Genomic DNA, 13,410 nt, shown 5'->3' on the forward strand with positions numbered 1-13,410 from the left:
AGGTAGACCGGTGATTGACTGAATGAGGTGTTGTTCTGCATGCAACCTCTCAGGACTGTGAATGAGCGGGCATGGCCAATATATAGGATGTACAAATTATTTTGAAAGCACATAGCATAGGAAACATTAGCATAGGAAACAATGTGTGTTTAAAACGCAAAGTGGAATTCAGATGGCCTATATATCATATATGATAAAGTCTAGATCTTCTTGGTGTTCCCTTCTCCTATAGCATGAGCAATGAGCGCATTATATATATTTAAAAATAATAATAATAATAATAATACAACAATAACGCACAAAATAGGCTCTAGCCTAAGGCATACTTAGGCTTAGTTTACTTGGTCAATCAATAATGTAGGCCAAATAGCCCTACTTGTCCAGTCTGTTGCTACAGGCCCTGGGCTACTACACAACCTGGTGTGTACTTGTCTCTCTGTTTTGGATATTACAGCTCGTGCTGCCGTCAGATACACAGTTGGTCCCGTGCCAAATCAGTCAGCACAAACACCCCAGGCAGACATGGTGATCAAAAGGCCCCGGCCCCTCATCTTTTCTCAGGCCCATGCCCTGACTCATCCACCAGTCCCAATCCTACCCACTCCTCCTTTTTACCTCAGAGCCTCCACCTGGCCTTTGGCCCTCCATACATACAGTGCCAGTCAAAAGTTTGTACACACCTACTCATTCAAAGGTTTTTCTTTATTTGTACTATTTTCTACATTGTAGAATAATAGTGAAGACATCAAAACTATGAAATAACACATATGGAATAATGTAGTAACCCAAAAAGTGTGAAACAAATCAACATATATTTTAGATTTTAGATTCTTCAAAGTAGCCACCCTTTGCCTTGATGACAGCTTTGCACACTATTGGCATTCTCTCAACCAGCTTCACCTGGAATGCTTTTCCAACAGTCTTGAGGGAGTTCCCACATATGCTGAGCACTTGTTGGCTGCTTTTCCTTCACTCTGGGGTCCAACTATTCCAAACCATCTCAATTGGGTTGAGGTTTGGTGATTGTAGAGGCCAGGTCATCTGATGCAGCACTCCATCCCTCTCCTTCTTGGTCAAATAGCCCTTACATAGCCTGGAGGTGTGTTGGATCATTGTCCTGTTGAAAAACAAATGATAGTCCCACTAAGCGCAAACCAGATGGGATGGCGTATCGCTGCAGAATGCTGTGGTAGCCATGCTGGTTAAGTGTGCCTTGAATTAAAATAAATCACTGACAGTGTCACCAGCAAAGCACCATCACACCTCCTCCTCCATGCTTCATGGTGGGAACCACACATGCTGAGATCATCCGTTCACCTACTCTCACAAAGACACGGCGGTTGGAACCAAAAATCGCACATTTGGACAGATTTCAACCGGTCTTATGTCTATTGCTCGTGTTTCTTGGCTCAAGCAAGTCACTTCTTCTTATTGGTGTCCTTTATTAGTGGTTTCTTGCAGCAATTCGACCATGAAGGCCTGATTCACGCAGTCTCCTCTGAACAGTTGATGTTGAGATGTGTCTGATACTTGAACTCTGTGAAGCATTTATTTGGGCTGCAATTTATGAGGCTGGTAACTAATGAACTGATCCTCTGCAGCAGAGGTAACTCTGGGTCTTCCTTTCCTGTGGTGGTCCTCATGAGAGCTAGTTTCATCATAGTGCCTGATGTTTTTTGTGACTGCAGTTGAAGAAACTTTCAAAGTTCTTGACATCTTCTGAATTGACTGACCATCATGTTTTAAAGTAATGATGGACTGTCGTTTCTCTTTGCTTATTTGAGCTGTTCTTGCCATAATTTGGACTTGGTCTTTTACCAAATAGGGCTATCTTCTGTATACCACCCCTACCTTGTCACAACACAACTGATTGGCTCAAACGCATTAAGAACGAAAGAAACTCCACAAATGTACTTTTAACAAGGCACACCTGTTAATTGAAATGCATTCCAGGTGACTACCTCATGAAGCTGGTTGAGAGAATGCCAAGAGTGTGCAAAGCTGTCATCAAGGCAAAGGGTGGCTACTTTGAAGAATCTCAAATATAGAATATATTTAGATTTGATTAACACTTTTTTGGTTACTACATGATTCCATATGTGTTATTTCATAGTTTTGATGTCTTCACTATTATTATACAATGTAGAAAATAGTCAAAATAAAGAAAAACCCTTGAATGAGTAGGTGTTCTAAAACTTTTGACTGGTACTGTAGGACATGGGATTCATGTTTCACTGGGATAAATTTAACCCAGCGGCGAACTGCCAAGTTCTTTGGGGCCATCCACTGGACACTGGCTGTGACTGCCACCATGTCAATGCCACCATTGGGGGCAATACCACCATAGGTAGCCTCTCACAAAGTGCAAAGACTTTTACCAATAATAAGACGCTGTTATTAGGCCTGGGCTACATCAGCGACATATATTCAGCATTAAAACCAGAACCTACTTACAAAAAATGTTGAACATTTTACTATAGTATAATATTGCCTTGAAAGTCAAAAATGGTGAAGGGTAAGGGTTCATTCTCTATTGAGGCTTCGGTCAGTATCTAAGTGTGCGTTATTGTTTTATGTGTCGCGTTTACGTTCAATTGTATATGCATAGTAGCATTATGCATAGTATTGACGTCAAACGGAAGGACACGGATGGTAAACACATGATTCTGCCAGTGTATGTTTGTGTTAAACTGGGGCTCATAGACTCGAATGTTAGACTCAACGTTCATATCGGTTGATAATATTGGCGTCAGACTGCTGAAGGTAAAAGGACCAAGGACAGGGAACGTTTGTGTTATTGTATCGTGTGTGACTTCCTGGTGTTTACAGAACACTGGAGCTGTGAGATAAGGATATCAGTGCCGGTGTTGTGCCGAAAATCTCCCCCTTGCCAGAATTCTCCCCCCATTCGCGTGAACGCGCACACACTAAATTCTTCATTGCTGCGACTTGCTTTGTAGTTGAGATTTCTGATCTTCACTCCGTTGTCACTGATCTTAGTAGCAGAAAGCATTTTTTATTTGTATCCTTAAAGGCAGCTGTCAATGATCACGTTAGGCTGCGTTTCTTTCTATTTTAATGGCGGTTTGATCGAGGGGTAGGCACTATTAATGTCTGCAGTTTTTGGTTTGGCTATTTGTTTCAAGTGTATTAGTCTATAAATAAATATTTTTGCCAAACTTCGTCATCTCTCCCATCTCTTATTCGGCTGGTAGTTGTTCTGAAGTGTTTATTGCTTGCCTACATTTTACTCCCTCCTCTATGTTTAATATAACACACATACATTAATTATTCATTTCCGTAGCCTATCCTGACGTGAAGTTTGTTCTATAGAATGTATTTGACCCTGATGTGTGCCACATGAAGAACTTGACTCCAGTGACACAATTAAGGAAATTAGAAGGGGGGGATTTCTGCAAGACCATTTTCTTGCCTGCCGAAATCCCCCCCCCCCTTCTAATTTCCTTAATTGTGTCACTAGAGTCAAATACTTCATGTGACGTCAATACTATGCATAATGCTACTATGCATATGCAATTGAACGTAAACGCGACACATACAACATCACTAGTCGAATAAGACATGGGAGAGATGACACATTTTGGCAAAGAGATTTATTTATAGACTAATACACAAATAGCCAAACCGAAAACTGCAGATCAAACCGCCATAAAAATAAAATGAAATGCAGCCTAACGTGATCATTAACAGCTGTCTTGAAGGACACAAATAAAACATGCTTTCTGCTACTAAGATCAGTGAAACGTAAGCTAAACTGACAACGGAGTGAAGAGCAGAAATCTCAACTAGCAATGAAGAATTGAGTGTGTGCGCGTTCACGCGAAGGGGGGATTCTGTCAGGGGGGGAGATTTTCGGCACAACACCTGTTTAGAGAAATCCGTTGTAGCAGTTGAGCATGTACAAATGAATGGCTGCAGTATAGCTGTTAACGTTGAGGATGAATATGAGTATGATGCATGAAATGTTAAGGCGCACGTGTATGAAAGCATGTATTATGCTGTCGTCGAGCTGTTGTCTATTAATGTAATGTATTGTCCTGTTTCATGTTTTGTGTGGACCCCAGGAACAATAGCTGCTGCTTTAACAGTAGCTAATGGGGATCCTAATAAAATACTAGTTACATGGTGGGTAAAACAGCGCCCATGTTGTTATTCCCGAAGATAACAGTCATTGGAATGAATGAGAGGGTCCCAATGCTTAGTACATGCACTCGGTCTTGTTGGCTAGAAAATATGAATCTCTGTTATTTGATGCAGTTGAGGTAAATGTATGTAATTTTCTTCTGGTTCTGAGCTCATTTGGACAAGAGGTTCCATTCCAAATCTCTCGATATTCCCGTTATTTCGCCCCCCTCCCCTGGTCTAGAATTTGAGAGGATTGAGGGTGACCACGCCTGCGCACTGAGCACCATACTGCCGAGGTTCATTTTATGGGTATTTGGAAAGGCTGGGTGAGGGAGTGAGCGAAAGGTGGAGAGTGCTAGGCTTTAAGGTTCACACTCTTTTTAGGCTGGCGGCTGACCTAAGCGTGCGCCCCCCGACGAGAACGATTTCGACCGTGCGGAGGCTAGTGAAAGCGACTGGAATGAGAGAAGAATAAAGTGAGAGCTGATTTAGGAGTAAAGGAACGACAAGCAGAGACACCGCGGCGGTAGACACCAGCCAGACAACCGTTAGCTACGGACGGAGAGAGAGAGAAAAGGAAAAAATTAAAAGGGGGACGGTTTGACATTTGTGTAAAGCGCACAGAGTAACCAAAGTGTGGAAACCTTAGTACACCGGGTAAGTTAGCCTACTTATCATAACATGAATATAAAGGGCGTGATCTTGCGTGAGAATAACATTGCAAATGCACATGGCTGCTCATAGCTGTCACGTTATTTTCATGCAACATAGCTGGTCACTTGTGAGCATTGTGTGATGATAGCCTAGTAATAAAAAAAACATTGTATTGTTGGATAACCCTCCAGCCAATCGTTGTTTCCAGTTTGATAAGCAATATGCTGTTAAATTGGCCCTTGCTCACTAATAAAGTTTTCGCTACGTATCAGCCCACTACATTTATTTAATCAAAATAACTGGTCGTACGATTTTACGCATAGAAATTGACCCAAATAACTTGGACCGAAACTCAACCTGCAGTTATGCGCGCCGTAGCCTTATCATGCGCATAAGCTTAATAATTATACTCTAGTAGCCAACATTCCAATTATCAACGTCGCCTATTCAATGTATCAAGATTAAGATATCTCCTTATGTGCTTAATGTAACAATGTAACACACTGAAATGACCACGCGCTAATGCAACAATGTTGCACTTGGCTCTCGACTGGAGCAGAGCCCGCAGTTATAGTGGGCCTCGGCCACTGAGCAGTGTTCCTGCATGCAGCGACGCCGTCACTGACAGCCGGTTAACGTTTTGTGCGCACTAGGCCGCACTCGGCTCCAACGCTGCGGGAACAAGACACGCCGACAGTTTTTCTGTCATTAATATGTTAAATGATCATATCCTTATTATTAATACGTGTGTTTACGTGAGTCTCTTAATCTCAAATTGTCCTTGTGTGTGTCAAGCGCCGTCGATAAGATGCTACCAGTATAATCAGTGTCGTTTACCAGGCTATGGCTGCAGACCGAATTAAATCATAGTAGATTACTTGGAATGTGGCAATATGGGGCCGGCCATACTTTTGTAGAGCATTATCTTGAATGGACATTACTTTCCACCTTTATCTTTGCCAGTATTCTAATAGCAAGTTGACCGTTGTAATATTCTTGACATTCTAACCGAAAAGCAAGACACACCCGCGCACTGGGCCTTTCCTTGAATCGCGTCCACTCTTCCGCCGCCACATAATCACTTACACACACTCAGCAAATAATACACCTGCTTGTTTCCATATTTAATTATTTGAAAATCTTCCTATTTTTGTGTCAGTGGCACAAAAATAACAAAGATAAGGCCTATAAATGATTGAGTAAACAGTTCTATATGTTTTGCTTATGGTGAGTAGGCTATGGCTGACTGGTCCAGGTGCCATATCTCTGTTACTTTATTTAGCTCAGTCTGCTCTTTTTCTCTTTCCTTATGGCAGTGAACCAGCTCTTCATGAATTGTGTATTCAATTAATAATGTTGCATTTCTTAAAGTTATTAAGTAAAATATGTAATTACTTCGCTGGTCATTTGGACAAATGTAAAATTATTATTGAAAATTGGGAGACAGTATAGGCCTACTGCACACTTCATTACACTGTAGGTAATCATTTTTATTTTGCTTACTAATGTGTTTATTGTTAATAATAGGAAGCTTGCAGGAGTACACTCCCTTTGTATACATTTATTCTTTAGCAATGCCTTGTAAACATCTATTGTAGACTTATCAACAAATAGCTCATTTCCAAAGCATAAGCCATAACCAATATGTATTAGAATGGAGTTAGAGGCATGTAGGCCACTTGGAGTCATTGGTCTCTGCCCTGAACTGCCCTCCCACAGGACTCCTCCCCCTATGGCAGGACTCCTCTGCCCCCAACCCCAGGACTCCTCCCCCAACCCCTGAACTCCCATCCCCCTCCCCATGACTTCTACCCCAGGACTCCTCAGTATTTGAGTGATGCCATTACCAGTGATGTCATTACCAGCAGTGTCATTAACCAGTTCTTAGTCCTCGTTAACCTCTCTCCATATCCCCCCTTCCCTCTCCCCGCTGTGACATCATGGGCTCGGGAGCAGGTATGGCAGACGCAGACGTCGACTTCCAGACAGGCGATGCCGGGGCATCCGCCACTTTCCCCCAGCAGTGCTCGGCCCTGCGAAAGAACGGCTTCGTGGTGCTGAAGGGACGACCCTGCAAGATCGTGGAGATGTCCACCTCCAAGACCGGAAAACACGGCCACGCTAAGGTCAGTGGTGCCTGACTGTAACCATTTTTCTAGCTCTGGCTAATGGGTGATTATAAAGATGTGCTCCATGCAGACATAATTACATTGATCAGAGTAATGAGAAAGAGTGGCTGTTATCTTGAATTCGGTAAAACGTTCCTCCAGTCAAAAGAAGAAGAAGACTTTCTCACATTTGCAGCGTTATCCTGAAGTTCACACTATATGTCTTGTCTATGTGCTGCGTGTCTATGTGCTGTTTGTCTATGTGCTGTTTGTCTATGTGCTGTTTGTCTATGTGCTGTGTGTCTGCCAGCTCCATAAACAGTTTTGTGTTTTGTTTTCTTTATGGGCAGGTCCACATGGTTGGTATTGACATCTTCAACGGCAAGAAGTATGAGGATATCTGTCCCTCCACCCACAACATGGACGTCCCCAACATCAAGAGACTGGACTACCAGGTGAAGGGCCAAAGTAGTGAGGAGGACAGAAAGGACGGAGGGAGAGAGGGAGAAGTAGAGAGAAAGAGGTATTGCCAGTTTGAGTGAGATGGCCAGTTACCCAAAACTCACTCTCTAACTGAATGGCCACTTCACTGGTAAAAATCTAATCAAATAATAGATGTCCCTTGAGTATTCTAATTCCCTGACTCACGCCCCTGCCTCAAATCAAATCCAATTTCATTTCTCACATGCGGCGAATATAACAGGTGTAGACCTGCCCTTGTTGACGAACACTGGAAGATCTGAGGGGATTGATTAGGTGTCAACAGTATCATGGAAACTCCCTCTAGTCTATTAACAGGCTAAGTGGAGACATCAGCATTTTTCATGTACCAATCCAGTGGGAAGGTGAGGGAAAGTCCATCAGGGTAGAGGAACGCATCGTAGCATTTGTGCTGATGTAGGGGAAGGTCGTTATTTAGTAAAACACTAGAATGGAATGCCTTTTGATCTACACCAGCACATGTTCCAAACTTTTTCATGGTCCTTAGAGCTGGATAGGGAACCTCAAGTAGGTAGCTATTCTTTCTCCTGTGCTCATTTTCATTCTTTTTGGGCTGGGAGACTTTGGCACTGTGGGTTGGGGTGACAGTCGGTTGATTGGAGGGCACAAAAGAGCTGAAATTGGTAGACTGGCAGTGCATTGGCATTCACAAAAGGTGCAGAAACTAAAACAAAGAGTCTATTTCATACATTGTCTCTTATCTTTTCTGTCATCATAACACAACCTTCTCATCTCTTCTTATCCTCACTTCCCCCTGCAGTTGATTGGGATCACGGATGGTTACCTGTCTCTGCTCCAGGACAGCGGTGAGGTGAGAGAGGACCTGAAGATGCCAGAGGGAGACATGGGCAAAGAGATCGAAACCAAGTACGACGCTGGAGAGGAGATCCTGGTCAGTGGTGTTCCCGTTTCCTCTCTTCTTGTTCTTGGTTTTTCTTGTTCTATGATTCTCCCTGGAGAGAAAATTACATAGTTTTTTTATTGAACCGTTTGTTAATAACGAGGCAAGTCAGTTAAGAACAAATTCTTATTTACAATGACGGCCTAAACCGGCCAAACCCGGACGACATATGTCCCTTTTTAGCGTTATGGTTTTGTAAGAGTGTTGCATAGCTCTAATCAGGTGTGTAGATAGACATTCTGATTCATGTTTTCCTCTCTTCTTCTGATCCATGTACTCGGTGTGTGTTTGGTGTGTGTGTGTTTGGTGTGTGTTTGGTGTGTGTTCGGTGGAAATTCCTTACTTATAGGTCGTTATCAATAAAACGTCACAATAGCATTTGATTTGTCTGCTGGGGGGCAAGGAGACCTCCAGCTCATCATCACCTCTTGAAGAGCATAGTCAGAACTACACATTTCCAATTATTTCACATTTAGCTCTATCATCAGAGTTATACAGCAATCAGTAAAGATCAATTCAACATCTTTTTCAGATATGTGAGGGTAACCAGATCCATTTGACATGTAGCTAGCTAGCTAAAGCAAACAACATGTGTCATTTAGCTTGCTTCATCCTGGTAAAGGATGCTTCATCATGGTAAAGAATTTCTTTCGGGAAAGAGCTTGTCTTCATCCTGGTAAAGTTGTCAGTCGGACTACTGTCATCACCACTATAGATGGCAAGCAAATCAAACAATATTTGGATATAGCCATCTAGTTTATCCCCTGAAAGTTTGCTTGTTAACTAGCCATATTGACTTGATACAGTTGAAGTCGGAAGTTTACATACACTTAGGTTGGAGTCATTAAAACTTGTTTTTCAACCACTCCACAAATTTCTTGTTAACAAACTATAGTTTTGGCAAGTCGGTTAGGACATCTACTTTGTGCATGACACAAGTAATTTTTACAACAACTGGTTACAGACAGATTATTTAACTTATAACTCACTAACAATTCCAGTGGGCCAGAAGTTTACATACACTAAGTTTACTGTACCTTTAAACAGGTTGGAAAATTGATAGGCTAATTGACATAATTTGAGTCAATTGGAGGTGTACCTGTGGATGTATTTCAAGGCCTACCTTCAAACTCAATGCCCCTTTGCTTGACATCATGGGAAAATCCAAAGAAATCAGCCAAAACCTCAGAAAAAAATTGTAGACCTCCACAAGTCTGGTTCATCCTTGGGAGCAATTTCCAAACACCTGAAGGTACCATGTTCATCTGTACAAACAATAGTACGCAAGTATAAACACCATGGGACCAAGCAGCCGTCATACCGCTCAGGAAGGAGACACATTCTGTCTCCTAGAGATGAACGTACTTCGGTGCGAAAAGTGCAAATCAATCCCAGAACAACGAAGATGCTGGAGGAAACAGGTACAAAAGTATCTATATCCACACGCTTGCAAGCCGAAGAACACCATCCCAACAGTGAAGCACTAGGGTGGCAGCATCAGGTTGTGGGGGTGCTTTGCTGCAGGAGGGACTGGTGCACTTCAAAAAATAGATGGCATCATAAGGTAGGAAAAATATGTGCATATATTGAAGCAACATCTCAAGACATCAGTCAGGAAGTTGAAGCTTGGACGCAAATGGACAACGACCGCAAGCATACTTCCAAAGTTGTGGCAAAATTGCTTAAGGACAACAAAGTCAAGGTATTGGAGTGGCCATCACAAAGCCCTGACCTCAATCCTATAGAAAATGTGTGGGCAGAACCGAAAAAGCGTGTGTGAGCAAGGAGGCCTGCGAACCTGACTCAGTTACACCAGCTCTGTCAGGAGGAATGGGCCAAAATTCACCCAACTTATTGTGGGAAGCTTGTGGAAGGCTACCCAAAATGTTTGACCCAAGTTAAAAAATGTAAAGGCAATGCTACCAAATTCTAACTGAGTGTATGTAAACTTCTGACCCACTGGGAGTGTGATGAAAGAAATAAAAGCTGAAATAAATCATTCTCTCTACTATTATTCTGTCAGTTTACATTCTTAAAATGAAGTGGTGATCCTAACTGACCGAAGACAGAATTTTTACTAGGATTAAATGTCAGGAATTGTGATAAACTGAGTTTAAATGTATTTGGCTATGTAAACTATAGACTTCAACTGTATGTTATTAGCTAGCTAGCCAATTTGACGTGGCCCATCAATCAATGTAGTCTGTCTGTCAGCAGCAATCGTGATTAAACACTATTTAAAAACAATGTTGAAAAGGGGATAATGTTTGCTAACTTTGCTAAGTAGGCCTGTGTTGGTTGGAGAAAAAAGTACATTATTTCTACTATCCAACCACTATCCAACCACTAATTATAAACCTACTTTCTGTAGGTTTATAATTCTGATGATAGAGCTAAATGTGCACAATTGTTTTGCATAGAATAATCTGACATTTGTAGTTCTGACAATGCTCTTCAAGAGGTGATGACATTACAACCAAATAGTTAACATTTCTATAATAATCCCTTGAAACCGGCACTCAGTTTTCAATGGTTTTAGAGAAGCTGCGGGTTTCCAAGCCCCCCGGAAAACAAATCAAACGCTCTGCAACTTATCATGATGTTTTATTGATAACCCATTACAGCTGCTATTGTCACATTGAACCCGTATACTTCTGGGAATTGAATGTCCCTGTCACAAACTGTTGAAAATATCAGAGCACACACTGGCTTAGCAGAGCAAACAAATGCCCTCACTTCACAGTTAACAATGAGTATTGGCAGCACTAGAGATACATGGAATTCATCAGTAAGACTGTACCATACTCCCAGCAGCTCTCTGCATTCCCAAGTCAACCAGCTGTAAAAGTTAAAGTGTTATGGTTTGGGGGTTACAGTTACTTCAAGTCTCAGGGAAGGGGATGATGTCACAGCCTAAGATGGCCACACCTAGATTACTTCCACTACACCTGCAAAGTTGTTGTTCTTCTTATAATAATAATCATTTTAAAATCATTTTTGTTTGTTTCCCAGATCACTGTTCTGTCTGCAATGAATGAGGAGGCTGCAGTTGCCATCAAGGCCATGGCTAAATAAGACACTACAGGTAAACACAGAAGCTTTCTGTATCCTAACCGACCTACCTGTCACCCCTCACCTCAGTCGTACACACACTGCCTGTGACAAAAGTGGCTGGACATGTGTGGAATGTGTGTGTCATGCCATGCAATTTATTTGTATGTTTATTTATCAGCCAAGGCTAGGTACACTCTTTACTTTGCCTAACAACATCCTGAAACGCTTTGGCTGCCACACAGGCTACTTTATTAATTCATTTACTAGGCTGTGTAGTCTTTATGCTGGCTACAGCATATGTCTGTTTTGAAAAACATGGGGAAATAACTGGACTGTATACTGAGGATGTCTTAGATGTTAATTCAATTAAATCTCTGAAGGGTACCTGTGAAGCAATATGTTACAGCAATGGACTTTTCTACCCCTTATGCACTTACTGCTTACTTGTTATTATTCATTTACGGTATTTATGTACAAGCACAATGTGTGTATATGTGTATATATATATCTTGTATAAAGAGTGTTTTTATATGGATTCCCATGCTTGGTGTATTTGTGGGAGTGTAATGGTGTATTTCAGTGGTTTTCTAACTTTTTCAGTGGTGACACAATTTTTTTCCCCCAATAATTTTTCGCAACCCCGGCCCAAATCTACTGACACAGCCTTAAAATCAGTTAAATTGTTTTACATCAACAAATAACCTTAAATTCATTGCATTCGTCTCCAATCAAAATGAAAAGAAACCAATAAATACATTTAGTCCATAAAATTGTATTTTTCTAATTATCTTTCTCAAAAGGTTTGTATATTGTCCCATGCAATAGTCAGTACTCTTAAAGGGATACTTCGGGATTTTGGCAATGAGGCCTTTTATCTACTTTCCCAGAGTCAGATGAACCTGTGTTTACCAGTTTTATGTCTATGCGTGCAATTGCTAACTAGCGTTAGCGCAATGACGAAGTGTATGGGTATCTGCTAGCATGCTAGCAGGTACCCATAGACTCAGATACCCATAGACTTCCAGTAATTGTGCTGATACTAGTTAGCATTAGCTCGCTAAACTACCTCTAACTTCCTACATAATGTGCACCGACATAAAAATGGTATCCACAAGTTCATCTGACTCTAGGGAAGTAGATAAAGGGCCTCATTGCCAAAATCCTGAAGTATCCCTTTGATTTGAAAAATGAAGAGTACCGACCCCACTGAAGTTCTGCCGCGACCCCAACTTTGAATACCACTGGATATGAAATGTGAGGTCAAGGTTGTTGAATGTGCTGTTGGTTACTGTATTTTGATGTGTGAACGGATCTTTGTGTTTGGAGTGTGTACTGTACCTCAAAGAACTTGTGAACTGTTTTGTATTGATGCACACTCAATTACACTGTCCGCTTTTTTTCTTTCTTCCTCATTCACTTCTTCTTCCTCTTTTTCCCTTTTTCTCGTTTTCTACCTATCCTACCCCTGTACTTTCCTTGTCCTCCCCACTCTCTTTCAGGGGTTAACAAGATGCACTGGATCTGAAAAAGGAGGGAATACGGCCATGTCAATGCTATTCTCTCTTTTTTTCTTTTTTTCTTTTTCGTCAACTCTCTCCCTCTGTACTTTCTCACCCTTCTCTGGGTAAAATTGGAAACTAATTTCAATAAATAATTGGAAATTGCAAACAGTCAAAACATTCTCTCTATATATATATACATACATACATACACACACACACAAGTCAGTACACACACAGCATACAAGTCAGCACCAGTACACACACACAGCATACAAGTCAGCACCAGTACACACACCAGTACACACACACACAAGTCAGCACCAGTACTCACACACACACACACGTCAGCACCAGTACACACACACACACACAGCATACAAGTCAGCACCAGTACACACACACACACACACACAGCATACAAGTCAGCACCAGTACACACACACACACACACACACGTCAGCACCAGTACTCACACACAACACAGCATACAAGTCAGCACCAGTACACACACAGCATACAAGTCAGCACCAGTACTCACACACAC

At 41.7% G+C, this 13,410-nt stretch overlaps 1 protein-coding gene across 1 annotated transcript; it reads left to right on the top strand.

The window, feature by feature from the left end:
* The first annotated feature begins 4,421 nt into the window (after positions 1-4,421).
* On the top strand, positions 4,422-13,041 carry LOC115198180 (eukaryotic translation initiation factor 5A-1). The gene is made up of 6 exons (XM_029759941.1): positions 4,422-4,803; positions 6,757-6,926; positions 7,259-7,363; positions 8,170-8,301; positions 11,323-11,395; positions 12,864-13,041. Exons 2-5 carry the CDS (start codon positions 6,759-6,761, stop codon positions 11,383-11,385), a joined length of 468 nt encoding a protein of 155 aa, XP_029615801.1. The 5' UTR covers positions 4,422-4,803; positions 6,757-6,758; the 3' UTR covers positions 11,386-11,395; positions 12,864-13,041.
* Positions 13,042-13,410: the final 369 nt, after the last annotated feature.

The sequence above is a fragment of the Salmo trutta genome, chromosome 8 (assembly GCF_901001165.1).
Source record: "Salmo trutta chromosome 8, fSalTru1.1, whole genome shotgun sequence".
NCBI classification, from domain to species: Eukaryota; Metazoa; Chordata; class Actinopteri; order Salmoniformes; family Salmonidae; genus Salmo; species Salmo trutta.

What these genes read in the sequence shown, in the direction of transcription:
- LOC115198180 (XM_029759941.1), top strand. Translation starts at nt 6,759, where the DNA reads ATGGCAGACGCAGACGTCGACTTCCAGACAGGCGATGCCGGGGCATCC. An exon ending in TCAAGAGACTGGACTACCAG is followed by an intron (nt 7,364 to 8,169) that starts GTGAAGGGCCAA and finishes TTCCCCCTGCAG; the next exon opens with TTGATTGGGATCACGGATGG. An exon ending in ACGCTGGAGAGGAGATCCTG is followed by an intron (nt 8,302 to 11,322) that starts GTCAGTGGTGTT and finishes TTTGTTTCCCAG; the next exon opens with ATCACTGTTCTGTCTGCAAT.